At 32.4% G+C, this 24,183-nt stretch overlaps 1 protein-coding gene across 2 annotated transcripts in view; it reads right to left on the bottom strand.

Moving 5' to 3' along the window:
• Positions 1-15,761: 15,761 nt before the first annotated feature.
• LOC105324307 (frizzled-7-A) overlaps positions 15,762-24,183 on the bottom strand; it is a 70,811-nt gene continuing 62,389 nt past the window's right edge. The window contains exons 1-3 of one of the 2 annotated variants that reach the window (XM_011423375.4): positions 17,653-18,360; positions 16,309-16,450; positions 15,762-16,118 (exon numbers count right to left, since the gene is read on the bottom strand). In XM_011423375.4, the coding sequence (XP_011421677.3) occupies positions 15,914-16,118; positions 16,309-16,450; positions 17,653-18,196 (891 nt within the window). In that variant the 5' untranslated portion in view covers positions 18,197-18,360 and the 3' untranslated portion in view covers positions 15,762-15,913. Of the gene's footprint in view, positions 16,119-16,308; positions 16,451-17,652; positions 18,361-24,183 lie in introns of those variants that run through there. The other variant, XM_066077307.1, reaches the window with a different exon arrangement.

The following is a 24,183-nucleotide window of genomic DNA, read 5'->3' on the forward strand; positions in this document are numbered from 1 at the left end:
ATCCAGCTTTCTCTTGTAACGAATCTCTCTGCACAGTAAAATAATACAGGTCATTGCATGTAATTTCCCTTTTTTCAAATCAGTCGGTTTACAACTTTCATTTCTGTTTAATCTAATAAATTCAGTTCAATTACTCAGCATCAGCTAAAGGCGCATCCATTTTTAATGTTCTTGCTGTTATTGTTGTGTATTTCTACGTGCCACTTCAATTACAATAATTCAATATTTGATGATTGACACCCTTCGTTTTATGACTTAAAAAATGAAAACAGAGGTTGATGTCTCTAAAAATGAAATGCCAGATACACAAAGATGCCGAAAGCAAGTATTTGGTTATCAAATATTTTAATGTACAATTTCTTAATTCTTAAACGTTTTATTCATTGGTCCACTGTTCTTTGTTTCAAAAACATTCTTTTTATTTTTTCTATCCATTTTCCGGATCCTGAGGATCCATGTGGTCTGCCCTTTTTCCCACACACACATTCCCAAATCTGGAAATTTCTCGCATTTCAAACTATCTGGCCGCTCCAATCCAAATATATTAATCAAAGTATTGAAGTACTAACGAGAGTTGATTTATTCATTATTGTTCAATATTTTAAAATAAAAAATCAAAGACATGCAATTTTCATGGCAAGAAGCTACTTAGCTGTATTTGAATGAGTACGCACATATTTTCTTAATATAGACGGAAACCATCATTAGTATCATATTGTGTCTTATTTAAAGATAGCATTAACGCCCCGTGATGCATTATGTGTCAGTAATCAAAATATTTCACCCCCCCCCCCCCCTAAAGCAATATTGAACTCTGGCATAGAAATATATACGACTACAAAATATATCTAAATTGTTCATGTCATTTGAAGTTTTACTATTTTCAAATAAGTTTTTTTTAAATACAATGCATCTGAATAGATTTCATCGAATTCATCGACTATTTTTAAGTACTTGTCAGCGGTGAAGATTTGTGCTTAGGTCCAAGAGACCCAGAGTAACTGCATAGAAGAGTTGATTAAAATCAACTCTCAAAAACGATTCACGTTCATTTCTAGCTTCACAACAAAAAGATCGATATGGAGGAATAGTCTTTATCTAAACAGTGCATACGGTTACATACATAGTACAAGTTTCTAATAACTTAAAAGATTTAGCGTAATAGTCAAGTTATAAGGCAAAGTTTAGAACAAACGAATTGAAATCGGTTTACATTTTTATAGGATGGCAACAATTTTTTCCATTCTAAACTACAAATACATGGACCAAAGAGAATCATAGATTTGCTTTTAATATTCAATACTAATATAAATTATCAATTCATGTACTTATTTAATATTTAATACCTGGACATTGACCTCACATAGTGAGTACAAAATCCAGATATTGAATATCATGTGTAATGACCCTAAAATTGAAAGAACAATTAAAAGTCAATTATGTTTCTAATAAATGCTTTAAATATGTAAAACGATTTATTATATTGTGTTCAGTTTCTATTTCAACAGTTTTCATAGTTGACTTAGATTACGAAGAAAACCGCGTGAGTTAGGTTCTAAAAACGTTTGGATGCGTTTACTCATACTTTTAAGAGGGCTGATTTAAGAGTATAAATTATTTAATATTCGTGACAGAAGTGGCTCTGTATAAGGAGATACTAAAGTCGTTCTTTTGTTGGATACTTATCGAAATATGAACTTTTTCCGTTCGGAACTGCATTGAATTGGGGTGATGATCTAATTTGTAGTATTTGAAAAGAGAAAAGGATGCATACTCCTCATAAGACACTTAAAATATAGAGTACTTTCATAAGTTTCGATTTCAACATAAACTTGTGATCTCATTGCCAATTGTTGGGTTTTTTAAAGTGTTTTTTTTAAAATAAAACAATGTACCTCATATACCAGATACCTAATTGTGAATGAAATAAAAAGAAATAGATATTTAATCATCTACTCAGACTGTTTTCTGTATAGATTTTCAAACATGTTTTTGTAATGGGTTTTCTTTTGCATTATGACTATTGTTTATTATGCAGATGATATTGCAATGTTTGGAGGGGAGGGGATTGATAATTGACTTCATATAATAAATTAAAGAAAATTTAACATCTTTTCAAAATGCATTGTTTTCTATAAGCAACTATTTCAATATAAAATTGTCTCCATAATCGAACATATTCTATAAAACCAAAATGTCCATCCATGTTTTATAAGAATTAGCAAAAGAAATTATTTTTATCCAAAGAATTGTTGTGTTATATCAAAACTTGGATTTAAAATTACAATTAGAAATACAATCGACATGATTGTAAGGCCATCTGTCAACTTGACAGGAAATGTAAAGGATTCTCCTTAGTAGACGGTGTCACTAAGGTCGAGTGTTTTACTCACACGCAGATTGATCACACTACATCTATTTCTGATTTCTATGAATTTCCCACTGAATGTCTGGTTTAAAAAGTTATGTATTTTGTATTTTGTCCGTTGGAGATCTTCTATACCTAAATGGAAATTTTGCAGTCTTTTAGATGATTTCATCTTCCCGTTTGCACGTCTCTATTTTTGTAAATGAACGAATGCTAACATAAAATATTTAAAATATATGTCTTCAAATATTATAATGACCATTCTTTAAAGCGTCTTTTAATTTCAATATAGCAATTCAGCACTTATATGTTAATACATCTATATATGTTATACATTTATTTCTTCTTTTACTCAAATATGTGCAATTTCATATTAAGTTTACTTTTTGTATTCATAGACTCTGACTAAACATTTACCGATTTTACATTTCCACAACTGTATATTTTCATTAATTCTTCATTTTTTTCTGTTTCTTGGCATTTAACAAAGTTTACGATAAATTTAAAATAGCAATATATTTATTTAATAACTGTTGCATATGGAAATTAAATTTATCTTTGATCTGGTTTTGTTATAGCTTAGTGAGTTTTAAAAATCAGTTTTAGAACAAAATGTCCACTAAATGTAAATTTTGATATTTATCTACATTTAAAAATTATTGCCTCTATATGGCGCCTAGTGGCACTTTCTATAAAAAGGAAGGAGTGTAATCTCGCTTTGCGAAAACAATTTGCCATGGTAGCATTAATGTGAATATTTTTTAAAAACTTTCATTATGATGTAAGATGGGTTTTAGGATACATGAAAAAATGACAATAACAAATCGTCAACCATCTCAAAAATCCAAGAAACGAAATACAAATTCAAAGCAGAGCAACACGGACCTCCAAAAAGATAGAGGTAGGATCAGGTGCCTAGGAGGAGTGAGCATTCTCTGCTGACCGGTCACACCCGCCGTGTGCTCTTTGTCACAATTGGGCATGTCATAGTCGAGGTAAATGTCAAAGTCGGGAAAATGTCATAATAGTGTCATAATATGACACTATATATATATTAGATAGTCCATAAATTAAAGCTAACGAAACACTTCTTTAATATATTTAGCTGAAAATTATCTCAATTGTGATGAAAATATCGGACAAAAATATAAATTGATCATCGTGTGACAATGATGGTACAAATGTAAATTAGTTATCTATCTGGTCATTATTTTTTCATTCTTTAACTTGCATGACTCACATCTTGTCTCATTTTCATCAAAGATGTATTGAATTGCATTAAGAAAACTAATTAAGAAGAAAACGCATTAAGAAGATTTTAACTTACCATGATTTAAGCAATATAAAACTAGATAAAATATTGATATCTTTTTAAAACGAATCCAATAGCAAACAAGCGTAGCTGGTTGCAATCAAAACTCAAATCCAATAACAATTATACATAGCTGAATCTATCAAACAAAAAATGCAAATACTATTAAAATTCTTGTAGAAGTATTTCAACTTTTAAGTTTAATTATAATATTGGAGTTTGACTTTTGCGTTTGCTTAATCAACTTAATTGCCTATATGTTTTACTTAATTTATACATTTTCATGTTTTATTTGTCGCACTTTATAATAGTTTCACAAATTGTCTAGCAAAATATAGTAATCTCGTTTAGCATACGCTTCACTTGAGATTTGTTTGGTCTTTTCCGTCTTCATTCCGGCATATGGTGCTCGCCTTATCCAGACTTTTATGTTCTAAATTTCGATGAACGTGTAGAAGTTTATACTCAACGATTAATGTCATGTCAGATGTAATATTTAAAGTATCTAGAATACAACTATAGAAGAAACACGGTACTAGTTTGTATACAAGAATTGTTATACTAGTTTGTATACAATTATTTGTATACTAGTTTGTATACAAATGTAGCCAACAAAACAAAAGCAGCAATTCTTAATGAGGAAATTGATGATATTCAGGTTTTAAGTTACGAAATTTCATAGTCAGACTTATTTTACAGTGTCCTAGCTTCTTCCGATCTTACGTTATACGATAAACTGCGACAATGATGTGTGGTTTTAAATATCATTTTGGGTCATACATATACCCCATAGTAATTGAACAAAAAGAAGAATATTTACGGGAGATATATTTACTTACGGTGGGCGCGTCCTACCCAACACTGCCCAGCAGGCGCATTTAATCATCAACCATATTCATTTTTGTCACGACAAATTTCTGATAAAACGACAGAAGATTTTAGGATTTTCTATTGTTTAAATTAATTTTAATGATGTATAGCAACATAGTTTTCTTCACAGTAATTTTGATTGCTAAAAATGACTTGAAAAATCTTAAACATAAAATAGTTTGGAAACATTTCTATATATTTCTTGATAAATTAAAGCATTATAAGGAGGCCATACAAATTGTTTGGAAATTGACATTGTGTTTTATGCAGGAACATGACAACTATAGATTAAGAAAGCCTTTTTAAACAATTGAAAGATTTGCAAAACGATCATCAAATTTACAAACCATTGATTAAATTCTTTTTTCACAATTTATTCGTTTACAGTATCAAAATTCACAAACTTTGTAATTAAGTATTAAGGACTTTTTCTTTAATAGGTTGAAAAATATGTATACAGTGCTGTAAAAAGACTAGAAATTGCTTGATACGAGCATTCATCGTCAAAGCAAATGACAAAAAAAATGATGATTATAATCATAAACAAAAATGATGCATCAATGTGTATTTCTATTGATGTATAGGGAATTCAAAATATATTTTTCTTTTCTATTATTATCATTTTCTTGGTTTGACAAGATATAGACGTTTCTGATTGGTCGAAAAATATCACAGTGACAGTATATCCAGCTTTCTCTTGTAACGAATCTCTCTGCACAGTAAAATAATACAGGTCATTGCATGTAATTTCCTTTTTTCAAATCAGTCGGTTTACAACTTTCATTTCTGTTTAATCTAATAAATTCAGTTCAATTACTCAGCATCAGCTAAAGGCGCATCCATTTTTAATGTTCTTGCTGTTATTGTTGTGTATTTCTACGTGCCACTTCAATTACAATAATTCAATATTTGATGATTGACACCCTTCGTTTTAAGACTTAAAAAATGAAAACAGAGGTTGATGTCTCTAGAAATGAAATGCCAGATACACAAAGATGCCGAAAGCAAGTATTTGGTTATCAAATATTTTAATGTACAATTTCTTAATTCTTAAACGTTTTATTCATTGGTCCACTGTTCTTTGTTTCAAAAACATTCTTTTTATTTTTTCTATCCATTTTCCGGATCCTGAGGATCCATGTGGTCTGCCCTTTTTCCCACACACACATTCCCAAATCTGGAAATTTCTCGCATTTCAAACTATCTGGCCGCTCCAATCCAAATATATTAATCAAAGTATTGAAGTACTAACGAGAGTTGATTTATTCATTATTGTTTAAAATAAAAAATCAAAGACATGCAATTTTCATGGCAAGAAGCTACTTAGCTGTATTTGAATGAGTACGCACATATTTTCTTAATATAGACGGAAACCATCATTAGAATCATATTGTGTCTTATTTAAAGATAGCATTAACGCCCCGTGATGCATTATGTGTCAGTAATTAAAATATTTCACCCCCCCCCCCCTAAAGCAATATTGAACTCTGGCATAGAAATATATACGACTACAAAATATATCTAAATTGTTCATGTCATTTGAAGTTTTACTATTTTCAAATAAGTTTTTTTTAAATACAATGCATCTGAATAGATTTCATCGAATTTATCGACTATTTTTAAGTACTTGTCAGCGGTGAAGATTTGTGCTTAGGTCCAAGAGACCCAGAGTAACTGCATAGAAGAGTTGATTAAAATCAACTCCCCAAAACGATTCACGTTCATTTCTAGCTTCACAACAAAAAGATCGATATGGAGGAATAGTCTTTATCTAAACAGTGCATACGGTTACATACATAGTTCAAGTTTCTAATAACTTAAAAGATTTAGCGTAATAGTCAAGTTATAAGGCAAAGTTTAGAACAAACGAATTGAAATCGGTTTACATTTTTATAGGATGGCAACAATTTTTTCCATTCTAAACTACAAATACATGGACCAAAGAGAATCATAGATTTGCTTTTAATATTCAATACTAATATAATTAATCAATTCATGTACTTATTTAATATTTAATACCTGGACATTGACCTCACATAGTGAGTACAAAATCCAGATATTGAATATCATGTGTAATGACCCTAAAATTGAAAGAACAATTAAAAGTCAATTATGTTTCTAATAAATGCTTTAAATATGTAAAACGATTTATTATATTGTGTTCAGTTTCTATTTCAACAGTTTTCATAGTTGACTTAGATTACGAAGAAAACCGCGTGAGTTAGGTTCTAAAAACGTTTGGATGCGTTTACTCATACTTTTAAGAGGGCTGATTTAAGAGTATAAATTATTTAATATTCGTGACAGAAGTGGCTCTGTATAAGGAGATACTAAAGTCGTTCTTTTGTTGGATACTTATCGAAATATGAACTTTTTCCGTTCGGAACTGCATTGAAGTGGGGTGATGATCTAATTTTCAGTATTTGAAAAGAGAAAAGGATGCATACTCCTCATAAGACACTTAAAATATAGAGTACTTTCATAAGTTTCGATTTCAACATAAAACTTGTGATCTCATTGCCAATTGTTGGCTTTTTTAAAGTGTTTTTTTTAAATAAAACAATGTACCTCATATACCAGATACCTAATTGTGAATGAAATAAAAAGAAATAGATATTTAATCATCTACTCAGACTGTTTTCTGTATAGATTTTCAAACATGTTTTTGTAATGGGTTTTCTTTTGCATTATGACTATTGTTTATTATGCAGATGATATTGCAATGTTTGGAGGGGAGGGGATTGATAATTGACTTCATATAATAAATTAAAGAAAATTTAACATCTTTTCAAAATGCATTGTTTTCTATAAGCAACTATTTCAATATAAAATTGTCTCCATAATCGAACATATTCTATAAAACCAAAATGTCCATCCATGTTTTATAAGAATTAGCAAAAGAAATTATTTTTATCCAAAGAATTGTTGTGTTATATCAAAACTTGGATTTAAAATTAAAAAAAAAATCCTGTATAACAACTTTGTTCCAGACCTTTTCCTTTTATCTGTTCTCGATTTCCATAATAAATTAAGCATACTTCAGCAAAGATTTAATAATAGTAACACGATCAAGGAAAGTTTCTTGTTCAATAAGTGCAGAAATAGATTTGGAGGCCAACGTTTATCCCAACAATTTCATCAAGTTCAAAAAAGAACTCCTAGTAAATTTTTGTTGTGAACTCCTAATCCAAATTCTAACTAGTATGGTTGAAAACATGATCTAAAATATTTTCTAACCAATCCACACATTTTGTCATAAAGGCATGAATCATATAACCTATATAAAATCTACAATAAAAAAAAAGATCTAAATAAACCATTCCATTTATTAGGGTATTAAAACAGCATCATCATCACATTATGATATTTTATGTTCTGTATTATTTATCATTATACTTCTCATATTTCTGTTTTGCTTTTTACGAATTGAAAGAATTTCTGCACACATGAAAAAGGCAAGGAAAGGCATGATTCCTCTGTCTACATCCCCTTTGTATGTCATTTTGTGCTGATAGAAATCATATTCAATGTGCATGCTTTGAAATTTACATTTGAAATCTTGATCCACTATACAGAATGTTAGTCAAAACTAAATACCCTAAACATAATATATAAATGCATAAGACGTGGAGCCAAAAGCTTTTTTTCGAATTATATGAGGACTATCGCAGACCATGGATATTATATAGATCTGTACAGATATTCAGAGCATAGAAAACGTAAGTATTTTTAAGGTCTTCCGTTTCCAACGGAAGACCTTATAGTGATTGTAATGTTTCTTATTAAGGTCTTCCGTTTCCAACGGAAGTCCTTATAGTGATTGTAATGTTTCTTTTTAAGGTCTTCCGTTTCCAACGGAAGACCTTATAGTGATTGTTAGGTTTTTTCTTTCTTTCTTCTTATTATTATTTTTTCCCCTTTTTGTATCGTGAATATCTCAGAGATGCCTGGATAGATTTTCCTAAACATTTCAGTGATGATTGAAATTAATAAGATCTAGAAGTTATTAATTAATTTTTTTCTAAATTCACTTCCGTTTGTCCGTTTCCTGTCCCGCGACGAATAGCTTGTCACCTCGAGATCTCAAAAACGATAATGACTTGAACATCCAAACTTTGTGGGATGAAAGACCTATAGCAGTAGATAGCAGCGCCGGCGAGCGAAGCGAGCTCTAAGAACCAGTGTGCGCGGGAAAAAGAACGAGCTAAACCTACAGTTCATCAAACAAAATATTTTGTCTACGTCCCATAATGCTCTCTAATGTTTTCACCCGTGGTGCTATGCCAAAAATGGCCGACTTTATCTCGTAATTTACAGTGATTTAATGTTTTAAGACACGTTTTGAGTACCGCATATGCTATGGCGAGACTCAAAAGATTTGTTACATGCTTCCATACCTCCGTATTGAGTCGAAAAACGTAAACAAAGACGAACAAAGTCATGGATGACGTCACAGTGCACTCGCGCTATATTTCCCGCGATAAATTTAGACTAGAGGTGGATCAAACATCTGTAATGCGTGTACTAGCTATTCCAGAATAGACTGCGATACCTGCCTCATTGACGGATGATTTGTTTTTAAATTTTTTTAATATAGAGATTTTATGTATACATATATTAGCAAGAGCCATACTTTACTGTCATAACGATCCATTTTTAAGCTAATTGTGCATGCATGAGTAGGGAGGAAATAAACAATAGGATATTTTGAAATAAATACAAAGGAATAAAATGAAAACATAAACAGTTAAAAAATTATGTAGATATTGCATATAGTCAGACCATTAAATTTAAAAGTGGGAAATTACACACCTACAAACAGGAACTGGGCGCTCTCTCTCTCTCTCTCTCTCTCTCTCTCTCTCTCTCTCTCTTTCTCTCTCTCTCTTTCTGGCTCTCGCTCGTTCTCTCTCTCTGGGAAGGGGGTTGCGCTGTATGCATCATAACCATAAAATTAGTACATTTGGCATACTTATTGTAGAGCAATACTCTCTCAAAAATTCTTTGACGTTCGTTGATACCTAAATAAAACTATAAGTTGACAATGATGCAAGGTATGTGTAATTCTTGCTGCGCTCGCCATAACGGTCGCACCGTAAAACATATTATTATTTTGTTTTGTTCGTCGTAACTTCCGGTCGTCACCGGAAGCACTTCAAAAATAATTAATTTTACGCATTAAATTTCTTTTCCATAGAATAAACATAAAACTATGATTCTATGCATAAGTTATCTATGCGATGTTATATCAACAAAAAAATTCTACTTCCGGTGAGATATCTCAATTATCTCAGGTAGCTTTTTTAAAACACATTTTGTACCCCCGAGATCTCAGAAACTATAAATGATCAAATCATGAAACTTGCATGAATGATAGACATTTGATTGAATATGTGTTTACCTGGTTTCATTTTGCCTTTCGTCACTTCCGGTCCACACAGGAAGAGTTCAAATAAATCAAGCTGTTTATGAGTTTAACAGTTTTCCTTTGATATTTTAAGTTTTTTAAATTAACAATCATGTACAAAAGGCAAGTATACAAGAAATATTTAATACAATTTACATTAGGCACTTCCGTTTGTCCGTTTCCTGTCCCGAGACAAAAAACCTTATTTCGACGAGATCTTAAAAACGGTAAAAATTTCAACAACCAAACATTGTGGGATGATAGATCTATGTATGTATATGGGTTCACATTAGTTTGTTTTATCCGGCGTAACTTCCGGTCGTCCAAGTACACCAAATTTTGATTTTTTTTAAATATTTGGTTAATTAGCATGGAAGTAAAATTTAAGCTATAGAAATACAAAAGGTCATACACACATTATAAATAAACAACACAAAGTTCTACTTCCGGTGAGACATCTCAAATATCTCAGGTAGCCTTCTTTAAAAAAAAACCAAGTACCCACAAGATCTCAGAAACTGTGCGAGATCAAGACACAAAACTTATATAGATAATGGACATTGATTGAACATGTGTTAATGGGTTTCATTTGGTCTTACGTCACTTCCGGTTATTACTCGAGCAATAGAACTTTTTTTTTAAAACTTTTAACTTTTTTTTTAACATTTTACTCAATGTGATGAACAGTAACGTACCGTACGTAAATGTACTAAAATATCTACTTTCAATTTCTTACATCACTTCCGTTTGTTTGTTTGTTCCTTTCCGGTCCCGAGACAAAAAACTTTTTTCAACCAGATATTATAACTAACAAAAACTTGAACATCCAAACTTTGAGGAAAGACAAAATGTATATATTATATCCATTTTCTGTTTAAAAGATAACTGAACTTTTTGTGCAGATGAATACATGAGAAACGGAAGACCTTTTTGTTGCTATAGCAACAAGAGTCTAGTTAAGGTCTTCCGTTTCCAACGGGAGACCTTATAGAGATTGTAAGGTTTTTTATTATTAATTTTTTCCCAGTTTTTGTCCACAAGATTTCTCAGAGATGGCTCGATAGATTTACTTGAAGTTTTTAGGACTGATAGAAAATGATCATAACTCTAGGCGTTTTTTTCATTTTTTGAAAATTTATTTCCTGTCGTCCGTTTCCTGTCCCCCGACAAAAAGCTTGTCACATCGAGATCTCAGAAACGATAAAGATTTGAACATTCAAACTTTGAGGGATGATAGACCTATAGTTTTAGATGAGTTTAAACATTTTTGTTTTGTTCGGCGTAAGTTCCGGTCGTCACCGGAAGCTCTTCAATTTTTTTTTGTTTTTACGTATTTAATTTACTTTCCATATAATAAAGATACTAGTATAGATCCTTACATATGTCATCTATGCAATGTTAAATAAACAAAAAAAATCTACTTCTAGTGAGATATCTCGATTATCTCAGGAAGCTTTTTTAAAACATATTTTGTACCCGCAAGTTCTCAGGTACTGTACGTGATCAAGACACGAAACTTTCACTAATCATAGACATTTGGTTGAAGATGTGTTTAAACAGTTTCATTTTGTCTTCCGTCACTTCCGGTCCACAGCGGAAGAGTTCAAACAAATCAAACTGTTTATCCGTTGAACTGTTTTTATTTGATAGTTTTAGCTACTTCGATGAAAAATAATGTAAAATAGAAAAGTAAACAAGATATAAAAAATTTAAGTTTCATTAAGCACTTCCGTTTGTCCGTTTCCTGTCCCGAGACAAAAAACATATATCGACGAGATCTCAAAAACAGTAGCGACTTGAACAACCAAAGTTTGTAGGATGATAGACCTGTGTATGGACATGTGTTAGCACTATTTCGTTTTATCTGGCGTAACTTCCGGTCGTAACAGGAAATACACCAAATTCTGATTTTTTATAAATACGTTGGTTATGTAGCATGGAAGTAACATTTAAGTTTCAAAAATACAAGAGGTCATCTACACTTCGGAAAAAAACAAAACCAAAAAAGTTCTACTTCCGGTGAGACATTTCAAATATCTCAGGTAGCCTTCTTTTTAAAAAACAAACTACCCCCAAGATCTCAGAAACTGTGAGAGATCAAGACACAAGACTTGTATGTATAATGGACATTTGAATGAACATGTGTTTAACGGGTTCCATTTGGTCTTACGTCACTTCCGGTTTTCACTCGAAGTGTTCAAGCATAAAAGTTTTTTTTAACTTTAGAATTGTTTTTTAACATTTTACTGAATGTGATGAACAATAACGTATCATAGGTAAATGTACTAAAATATGTATTTTCAATTTCTTAATCACTTCCGTTCGTTCGTTTCCAATCCCAAGACAATAACCTTTTCTCAATGAGATATTATAACTAACAAAAATTTGAACATCTGAACTTTGAGGAAAGACAAGGCAATGTATGAAGATATGTGTACTATGTTCTGTATGATCCGGCGTAACTTCCGGTCGTCACAGAAAGTACTCAAAAAATGACGTTTTTTGTTTTGTTTATTTCTTGGGATTTCCTTTACAGTATAAATTATATCCATTTTCTGTTTACGAGAGAAATGGATCTTTTGTACAGATTTATACATGAGGAACGGAAGACCTTTTTGTTGCTATAGCAACAAGAGTCTAGTTAAGGTCTTCCGTTTCCAACGGAAGACCTTATAGTGATTGTAATGTTTTTTATTAGGGTCTTCCGTCTTCAGCGGAAGACCCTCTTGTTATTCTTCGGTTTCTTTTTATTATTATACTTTTTCTTTTTTTTTCTGACTCCTTCTCGGCTTCATAACTCAAAAAGTTTCCAACCGATTTTGATGAAACTTTCAGAGATAATGTAAAACTATTATAGCTCAAAGATATTAAAGTTTACTTACCAACGTCACTTCCGTTTTGACGTAACGTCATTTTTAAAATTTTAAAAAAGTCATTTTGTCCGCGGCGTTTCTCAAAAACGTTTTAAGATAGAGGCTTGAAATTTTCAATGGTTATGATTTGGTCGATTTACCTCTGTAATAAGGCTCGAAATGAAAATCTGTCACTTCCGGTCGAAACCGGAAGTGAAACAAATTTTTCGAAAAAATGAATTTTCTGATCAAATCAAAAATGAATATGTGTTTTGTACAGCTTATTAAACTGAATCTAACACTGAAAGCCTTTTAAAAATCGGACGATGCATTACAGAGATATCGGGGTTTAAAAATTGATTTTTCCGGAAATTTTGATTCCGCGTCCTTGGTTTAAAAAATAGCGTAATGTTTAAAGTAAAATTAACTCGTACCAAAAATAATTGTTAAGTCGTACTTGACCACATTCGGATTTTTTTTGTTAAGTCGTTCTTGAAATCAGAAAGGTTTTTGTTAAGTCGTACTTAAAATCATTCGGATTTTGTTAAGTCGTACCAGGAATAATTCGATTTTTTCATCTTTTTATTTTATTTACTCTTGTTATTGGTTTAAGAGCTCTGCTTCTTACAGGAACTTCCAGCTTTACTTCCGACATTAACGGAAGACCCACTCGTTTAGCTTTGCTCTAGTTATTATTATTATTTTTTTCCAAGTTTTTGTCCAGAAGATTTCTCAGAGATGACTGGATAGATTTATCTGAAAATTTCTAAAATGAAAGAGAATGACAATATCTCGAGATGATTTTTTGATTTTGTCAAAAATCATTTCCGGTCGTCCGTTTCCTGTCCCGCGTTGAAAAAGCTTGTATCAACGAGATCTCCAAAACGGCATAGACTTGAAAATCAAAACTTTGTGGGATGATAGACCTATAGCTGTAGATGTGTTTAAACTATTTTATTTTGTTCGTCATAACTTCCGGTCGTCACCGGAAGCACTTAAAAAATAACTACTTTTTCGCATAAAATTCCTTTTCCATAAAATAAATATATAAGTATAAATCTATGCATACGTTATCTATGCGATGTTAACTCAACAAAAAAATTCTACTTCCGGTGAGATATCTCAAATATCTCAGGTAGCTTTTTTGAAACACATTTTGTACAAACGAGATCTCAGAAACTATAAGTGATCAAAGCACAAAACTTTCATGGATGATAGACATTTGATTGAAAATGTATTTAACTGGTTTTATTTTGTCTTCCATCGCTTACGGTCCACACAGGAAGAGTTCAAACAAATCGAGATGTTAATCAAATTAACATCATTCTTCTGATATTTGTAGTGTGCTCGATGAACAACAAAGTACAAAGGGCAAGTATACAAATAATATTTAATACAATTTACATTGAGCACTTCCGTTTGTCCGTTTCCTGTCCCGAGACAAAAAACCTTATTTCGACGAGATCTCAAAAACGGTATTGACTTGAACAATCAAACTTTGTGGGATAATATACCTATGTATGTACATGTGTTTACACTATTTTGTTTTGTTCGGCGTAACTTCAAGTCATCTTCGGAAGCACATCAAAAAAAAAATTTTTTCTTAATTTATATGTTAGACGTGGAATGAATATATCAGGATACAATCTTAGTTATTACATATATATAATGTTAAATTAGCAAATAAATTTTACTTCCGTTGAGATATCTCAAATATCTCTATGTAATTTTTCGTTTTCCAAATGTGATGCCCGCGAGATTTTTGTCACTGTAAGTGATTGAGACACGAAGCTTTCATGACTGATAGACATTTAATTGAAAATGTGTTTTACGGGTTTTATTTTGTCAATCGTCACTTCCGGTTCCCACCGTAAGGGTTCAAACAATTCATGTTTTTAACAGGTTTAACTAACCTTCTTGTGTGTTTTATTTAGCCTGAGAAACAGTTAAGCAAATGTACGAGAAATACGAGCCTTTTTTTAACAACTTCCGTTCGTCCGTTTCCGGTCCCGAGACAGAAAACATTGTTTCAAAGAGATCTCAAATTTGGCAGCGATGCGAACAACCAAACTTTGAGGAAAGATTGACTTATGATAGTAAAAATGGTTAACATGTTTTGTTTAGTTCGTCGCTACTTCCGGTCGTCACAGAAAGTACTTCAAAAATTGATTTCTTTTTTATTCCGGTTGTTTTACATTGAAGTAACGTCTGAATATATAATTCACAATAATTATCACATCCACTATTTTTTCTATGTGAGAGAAGCAATGTCTTACAGTTATATTGATACATGTATATCAAAACGGAAGACCTTTTTGTTGCTTTTGCAACAAGAGTCTAGTCTCCATTATATTCATTATATTTGCCCTTCATAAACCCATAGTGTAAATCTGAAAGTATGTAAATCTATATATTTTTTTATTCTAAGACTTTATTTTTTCATTCTAAAACTAAGACATGCATATGTTATCTTCTAAGATTAATATTACTGAGTGATTGGAAGCTATTTTTAAAAATTGTCATGGTTTGTCACCTTTCGTAAAACATGAGATGATTAAAAGTCCTTGAAAAATTGTAAGCTCTGCTAATAATGGCTCCTACAATAGATTTTAATGTATTTTCAGAATATTTTTTTTGATCTGCAGCTATATATACTACCGGGTGATCCATTATTTTTTATTGATTCAAGTTCACTAAGAAATACCACTTCATAATTGTCATTCTCCAAACAATTGAGGAGAAAGTCCTCTCAAAAAAACGAGGGGGTTGTTCAAAGAACATTAGAACCTCCATTTGCTGTAGATGGACATGTTAAGTTAAGTTGCTATTCTGTATGTTTATTCAATCTATACATCGAAAACTAGTCACATTACATCGGTAAAATTGTATAAAGCAGAGCATTTAACCGATGTATCTTAGCTCTATATATAAAATTAAACATCAGAAACACAATTTGACGTTTTATTTTTATTAACAATGAGAGAGAGAGAGAGAGAGAGAGAGAGAGTCCGTATATTCAGAATTTTATACCATTACTGCACTTATTTGTTAAACATCACAACAGTATGTATAACAACAGTAGAAAAGAGGTGTATAAGAATTGTTCAATGATCGATGATACTTGTTATGTTTTTAGCTAGTTCTCGGATAGGCATTTTCCTCCGACGTAGCATTTCGTTCATGAACATGAAGAAAGTCGTCTCCTCTCGTAATTTCCGTTCTTGCTGTACCAAGACGGCGTACTCCATTCGTCTTAAATCCTTGGATCGAATCTTCTTACGCTGACCCATATTTGTTACATTTTTGGACCTATAACGCATAAAACTTTATATTCATTTATCATTAATTCAGTGGTGAACCTTTGAACTAATTAATGCACAAAAATATGTGTAGTTACAAAAAAATCTTAATGCCGCTTTCCCAACATTTATTAGATAATTATTTAGAAGTCAAAATCATTTAATAAGAACGATGAAAAGTAAGTATGAATTGTGTTTACACGCATGGCTCCATGTAAGTCGTCGTTTTAGTGACGGCACTTGATGTAGAGTTTTCTACCGCTACGGTGGCTACATTCCTGTTATCCTGTGTCTGCCTAGAAATGTTTGCGCCCTGGTCTCCTTCATCTTTGTTTCTTTCGTCTGTAATGATAATTGCTTCAATGAAATACTCTTGCAAAATATATAACACTCTATAATAAGATATCAGTGCGTTAGAAAAATAACTGCTGAACAAAACAAGTGTATCTTAGAAATGGGTCTGGTTTTACTTAGCAGTGGACAGCGCTCGAAAATCCAGACGACCCATCAAGCTTAGGTTAATCTTTGTTGAGATCAATGATCTTCTCACTCCTTATAGTGCCACTAAACAAGGGCCTCTCCTCGGGGGAAATTTGTTGGAAATAAACTCCTTTGCTGTCAGATGCAAATTTGTTTTTTTTTAGGGAACGATTTGCTACCCCCCCCCCCCCCCAAAAAAAAAAAAAAAAAACCTGTGATGTTATGTATCCTTAAAGTTTCTTCTTTTTCTTGTTTGTGGTGTTATACGTAAATTTAGTGTTAATGATATCAGTAATATTCACCAAAAATTCTGTTAGTAACTGTATTTTGCTAGCATTAACTTTTTCCCCTGTGTCAACTTGATTTTTTAATGTCAGCTTCCGTCATCCTGGCAGAATGTAAACAAAGCAAACGCCCGAAGATTGATGAGCATAGTCTTACGAGTAATATTGAATGTTTTTGTACAATGCATTTTAATGTGTTCATTAACTATTTATTTGAATTCTAATGTTCATTAGGCTTATAAGCAAACATTCAATGAACCGTTGATACAACCTGGACCAGGAGGCAATCCACGTTTTAGGGAAATTAAATCGACATATATCTTTCGAGCGTGTTTTGAAATTGACATTTGACAATTGGTTTTAAGCAGGAACACGTAAATAAGAAGAAAGTGGTGAAAACGGTCTTCAAAACGATTTTTAAAAATAGTTTTAATCGATTAATCCGGTAGTTTTCTTTTACCAGTTTGGACGTATATGTGTAAAATTTTGTTGAAGGACTACATAATATTCGATATGAGAATTCGTCGTCCAAATCCAAGTTAATCAATATTATAAATATATTATATCATTCGAGAGAAAAAATTTCCATTATTGTGTACTTTAATTGATGTGTAAGAAATTCTAAATATTTTTTTTTCTTTTTAATATTAGAATAGTTAACAAAATTAAATGTTAAATGTACATGAATAAGAGGTTCTCGAAATGCCAGGTTCACAAAGTTGTCTTAAGCAGGTGCCTGGTTATTTGAAGAAAAAATTAATTGAATATCTCAATTCTTACTTCCTATCTTTATCCGTCCTCTTTCCCCAGTTTCAGGAATGCTATTTGTATTTTGCTGTCCATTTTCTCGTTCCTTGGGATAGGGAGTAGACTCCATAGAGTTAGTAAAGTTTTCTCCCACACACATTCCAGATTCGGGAAATTTTTCGCATTTAAAACTATCTGGCCACTCAAATCCAAATTTACTCATTAACATTCCGCATCCATTTCTAGCTTCATTACACAGAGAGCGACACGGAGGAATTGCCTTCTCCAAAACAGTGCACATCGGAGCATACATAGTACATAGGAAAAACTTCAGTTTAGGGCTACACTGGACTTTCACAAGGGGAAAGAACTGATGAACCTCTAGTCCGGCGTCTTCTTGTTTTTGATGGTTTAAAAGATTTGGCATAATAGTCCAGTTATAAGGCATGTCCTTGCATAATGGAATCGAAATCGGTTCACATTTACCGTGAGATGGTAACACTCTTTGTCCATTCCCAATTACAATTACAAATGCAATGCACAAAAAGAAAGACAGATTCGCTTTTAAATTTGCCATGTCAAAATTTTCTAAATGCAGTGCATTTACTCGTGAAGGCAATGCATGGGTATCGAAAACTTAATGTAATGATCCTAGAATTAAAAGAATACTGATTAGTCGTTCCTGCATCTAATAAATGCCTTAAATAAAACGATTAATATTTATATTCCTTCAACTTCTATTTAAGTTTCTAGATCGTTGAAATAGATTACTACATGTACAAACAAAACCGTATAAACTGAGATCTAGAAACTTTTGGATGCGCATACTCGTATACTTAAGAGGTCTGTATATTAGACTAACAGTATATACATGCATAATTATAACACGCACACACAAAGAGAGCTCTGTGTGATGGCATTTCAACATCATTAATTGATACTTGAAATATGAATAATTTTAGGAGTTGCATTGGAGTGCTTTGATGACAAAAATACTCTTAACAAATAAAGAAGATAAAAGATGCCTTTCTAAAACAATTTACTACTTCACATTTCTATGATGTACATGTACTTGTGATCCTTGCTAAATGTACAATATACGTTATATACCATTGACCTAGTTGTGAGTGAATAAATAAATCAGAAAATAACTCCCATTTCACTGTGATCTCGTTATAAATTTTAACAATGTCTTTTGTACGAGGTTTTATTTTGCATTTCAAATATTGTTTTTACGCAGATGAAATTGCATTCATTTTTCCCTAATGGAATAATTATGTATTCTACGGATAACAATGTGTAATAAGTAGCACTTCAATGTATATAATGAAAACTAGAGCAGAGCTCGTGGCAAAGCCACGAGTAGGTCTTCCGTTGTTGCTGCGAGTTGAAAATGTATGTGATATGGTGTCAATAAATTATAACAAGTAATAGCTTTCCAAAAAGCTTGCCTGACTAAACAAAATTATTCAATGGAAGCATGCATATATCAATTAGGCCAACTTATCAGAAATAAATTTTAATTTTCGCTGCTGATCATAAATTTATAAATGGAACGTGCAAATTTAAGACGAAATGTTAGTCTTTTATTCGATCTAGAACATGTACATATATATCGCTTGAAATTCATTTATTTTATTAATTCAATTTTTTAGGAATGCACACATATCATATAAGTGCATGTAAGCTTGAAAGCTGGAGAGTAAATAGTCGTTTTTTCAAATTGTATTTGTTATATTAATTGCAAAATCAACTGAAAGGCATTTTTTTAAACTTCCAACCTTATGAAATATGAGAGGGTATACAAACACGTATTGTTTTTAATGTGTGTGGGCAGCTTCATCAAAATCATCTTGACAAGCAATTAAAAAAGGGTGAATTCTCAAATTCAAGAAAAAACCCTAACTGTAGCTTTAATTCAATTAGAACTCCTTATTTGCAGTTTCATTATTGCATGCTTCTACAAAAGAGGAGGGGGGGGGGCAAATCCATGATATTTCCATTTATCCTATAAAGTTAAGAAAAGTGCCAGCTGTCAAAAAAGAGGGGAGGGGGAAACAGCCTCCCTCACCCCAACCCCCGATGCTACGTGCCTGTGATGTAAACACATGGTGTGCTCTGGGGTATTTGCATGATCCCAACGGACTCGTCAACTAATCGGCGCGCAAAAACTATGAATGAGACATTGAGGCGCGAAATCCTGCTTTACCGTTCATGCAACGAATGAACTCATCCATGGGGGGGGGGGGTAGATGAATTTTTTGACATTTGTTTTGTAACAGCTACATACATGTATATCATACTTTTGATCGGATGTTTTGGAAGATATCTATCGAATTAAGAAACACACTTGATTAGTAATTGTTAATGTAGTAATGTACATTTAGTAAGACACGCGTGTTATGTTCCCTTTTCAAGATTAATGAAATCGCCCAACTGAACGAAAATCGGGTCACACCCCGCTTTGGCGATTTAGTTCCTCCAGTAAACATTCCAGCTGTATAAATATATATGTGTTTTAATCCAAACTGATGACTCTCTTGTAATAATGATAATCCAACACCAATTATTACTTACATTGTACCGTATAAGACAATATGTTACAACTTGTTGCGATGACCCCTCCCCCTTTTTCACCGTTCAAATATGGTGGAATGCTGATCTATTTTTAAATCAGGATTACACACGCGCTCTTCATGGTGACCGTCCCTTTTACTTGAAAACTCTTGCTCTCTGTTGTTATTACATGCCATAAAACATTTTCATCAATTATGAACGTAAATGCTGACATCTTAAACATGCATCGGTTAATCTTTTTTGTGAAATATCATGATATTGCTTGTTCCATTGTCTGCACTGTTTCGGAGATTGCAACTTTTAAACCTTAGATATGCGTGACGTCATGGCGTCAGGCAATGACTAAACTTTCAGTTCTGCTTTTGTTATAAAAATGTGTTGTGATTGAAAACCTGTATATAAAACATGTTTTGAAAAGGAAAGAAAGAAAATGTTTTAGGAAAACTATCTGTCGAACACAGTTTATGCAATCGTTTCAAACATTCTTTAAAAAATGAGATGTTTAATGGCTTGTAAATTTTCAGAGGGTAGCAAGCATTGTTACATGTACTCATGATTCATGTCAGGAATTGTGTTTTTTGGGAGTTGATTTTAATCAACTCTCCTATGCAGTTACTCTAGCAAACCGAAACTGAAACTGTGTTTGCACCTAAGCACAAATCATCGCCGCTGACAAGACTTAGTTCTTGAAAATAATCGATAAATTCGATGTTATGTACGCTGAAGCATTTTTTTAAAGGAAACTTATAAATACCTTGGAAATAGTCAGATTTTAAATGGTACGAACAATTAGAAGTTTTTTGTAGTCGTGTGTATTCCTACGCCAGAGTTCAATATATAGTCTCGTTTAACCATCGGCTGTCTCCTTACATCTCCGGCAAGTAGACAGTCAGTCTATATTTAGAGGTTGCGTCATCAAGCTATCATGTGAACTGGTATCTCTTACTTGTCGGAGATTAACGGAGACAGTCGAGCATCTGGTTGAACGAGACTGGAGTTCATTATTGGTTGGATCCATATAATTTTTGAAATATTTGGAATACCAAAACATAGTTTGATGAAATCAATTCTATTTTAAAATATTGCACAAAATGATTCATTAGAGGTTTTCTCGAAATTCTTGTCGAAAAAGTCAGAGAATTCATATTATAAAAATGTGCATAATTCAAATGCAGATTATAAACTACTTTCTCTATTCGGAAGTACTCGGGATACCTCGCGCAATTTTTTAACGTTATCATCCGGGCTTATTAATGGCTGATGCAATGCAAAATCCCCGTAGACTTTCAATATTGGGATGTGTATTGAAACCTGAAGCGGTAGAGGGGGCGTTTCAACACATATAATCTGGACATTTTTCATATAAGTGGATGAACTTAGTTTGAGCACAAAGGTATTTACTATTATTGAAATATCAAGCAAAAAGTGGTGGAAGAAAAAACTCGGGACATAGTATAGTATATCTTATAAATTTATGAAACTTTGAAGTGTTTTGAATTTCTTTAACCAGGGAACAACAATGTCTATATCTAGATCAGTAATAGGATAAGGTAATGTCAAACATCGAAGACTGTACGAATATTTAAGAAACTGTTTTTATTACAAGTGTTACCGTTAATAATCAAATCAAAGTTTGCGGAATCTTCCTGTAATTAAACATAGGTTGTAAATTTACTTTGTATAAAAACTTTCTTCATGGTTACTCAGTGTGAAACATTCTTTACCTTAGACGTTTTACTTTTCCACTAAGCATCCGCCTTCGTTGCCTTTCCTTAACACTACATCTAAATTCATCATGTTCATAAGTGATCATTCGTTCGCATTTCAAAATACTTAATGTCCGTATTCTCGGACTCCATGCTAGGAAATTTAGTTGGATATAAGCTACGTCATTCTTATCCATGTGCATGTTGTCGACGGCGTGCGGCTAAAGAAATTTTCACAATCGTTTTGAAAACGCTTTAAAGTTATACAATATAGGATATACATGTAATTTTTATATACAGACCTTAATTAATTTGTTTGCAAGTTTGTAACTAATGATTATTTCTTTATCGGCACCACTTATAATTTACTCAATTCACTCCCTCTCTCTCTCATTTCTTTCTCTCATTCAAGTCATGAGCGGCAATGTCTTAACTCCGCCCAGCTACGATCTGATTGGACAAAGGTCGGTCAAAACATTAGGTAGAAACTTTTCTGGAGTAAACCCCTATTAAACGCTTCAATGTACTTTGCTGTAACTTAAACGATCATGTTTTGATAAGCATATATATATTTTTTAATTTATTTACATCGATAACTCTTACTGAGACCATTCGACTTTGTACAAGCAGCACACATAACCTCGGACATCGGGTGTCTCCTGCACCTGGCTGAACCTGTCAATCAAACTCTGTGTATTTGTTTTCATTGGATGGTCAAGCTTCTCTTTTTTTGTCAATAGCCAATGGAAAATTAATGACTTCAATGTAATCGGAATCAGTATTTGATGAAGCATACAATTTGAATGACAAAAAATTTATTAATTATCTGAAAATTATTTAAACCACTGTTAACGGAAAACCAAGAGTCTTAGAAGTAATTAACACACATGGATTTGCCTACAATGTACACAGTCATGCAATTACTAGTAATTATTATGGGAATCTTTACGCATGGTTCTTAATTCGAACAGATTATAATAATCTATACACTGTACGCCGTTACACATGTACGAAGCGCCGGTAATATATACGAATATTGAGTCAAAATTTTAAATCATTTTTATTTCTTGTTCTTTTCAATACAATGTGAAATTACTTTCAGAAAAAAATTCCGAAATACTAATTACAACTTTCTTTTTTGTGTAATCATTTGAATTTTTTCTGAGGTACATGTATATATATGTACATAACATACTTATTTACGCGCGAATGATACGACATAGGAAAAAAAATAATCGGTTGTTCGTAGAATTTAATTGAATTTAATTTTAAATATTTTTGAACATTATCAATGTAAATAATATCAGGTGTATTTACTGTTTGTGTTTTTACATCGTAATCTCTGAAACCAATAAAAATACTAATGTTTGCAAAAAAATCAAATCCCGCCGAATACTGTAAAACCGATTTCAGTTTGCAATCATACGTATTTTATTTTTGGTATTGACTATTGAGTTACGGTAACTTTTTTCTGGATGATTTTATTATTTATTATTTTATGTAAAAGCACCATTCCAACTGTTACTCAATTATAGAACAATTGATGACCTGGGGCTATATATGTTCCGAGCTGTGTGCGCTGAAGCGACACAAGATTCTCGGTCGCACGTGGCGATTGAATTTACACAGACTGACCGAATAAACAAACGGGTGGGAAAGTGAAACAAAATGTTACACAGGAGAAGAAGCCACCAAAAATGATTTTCGATAGATCTTGATATCGTTTTGACAATTAAAAAATTCCAGCGCGAGCTCCTGTTAGCGGGGCGGGGGCAGCAATGAGTTCGCTTCTACAAAGAAACGAACGACCATGTAGAAAAACTAAAGAAGTGATAAATATGTGACCGATGGAATCTAATCTAAAGTTGTTTAAAATTCATGTGAAATTTAAAAAAAAAATCATCCAGTGCCTCAATTCAGGACATTTTTTTATCGTGCTAGCACCTACCGCAAACATGTTACATGGAACTTTGATTATAATTTGATTTTTAAACTTCCTTGTACGCTATCTATAAATCAATGCATAATCAACTGTACCCGTTTAATGAATTTATCTTTTCATCTTAAACGAATATAATAGTTGAAAACATAATAAAATATAGTTGTGTCCGTGCAAAATATGAAACATGAACGCGTGATAAGGTATATGTAGAAGGACACGAACCGACCGCGGATTACTTGTCCACTCGCGCCGGTTCTCCTCAGCCATGTGCGAGGGACGATCATCATTTAAAGGTTTACTATTTGTGTGTGTGTGTGTGGGGGGGGGGGGGGAATGGTG

This window comes from Magallana gigas, chromosome 2 (assembly GCF_963853765.1).
Source record: "Magallana gigas chromosome 2, xbMagGiga1.1, whole genome shotgun sequence".
Taxonomy (NCBI): domain Eukaryota; kingdom Metazoa; phylum Mollusca; class Bivalvia; order Ostreida; family Ostreidae; genus Magallana; species Magallana gigas.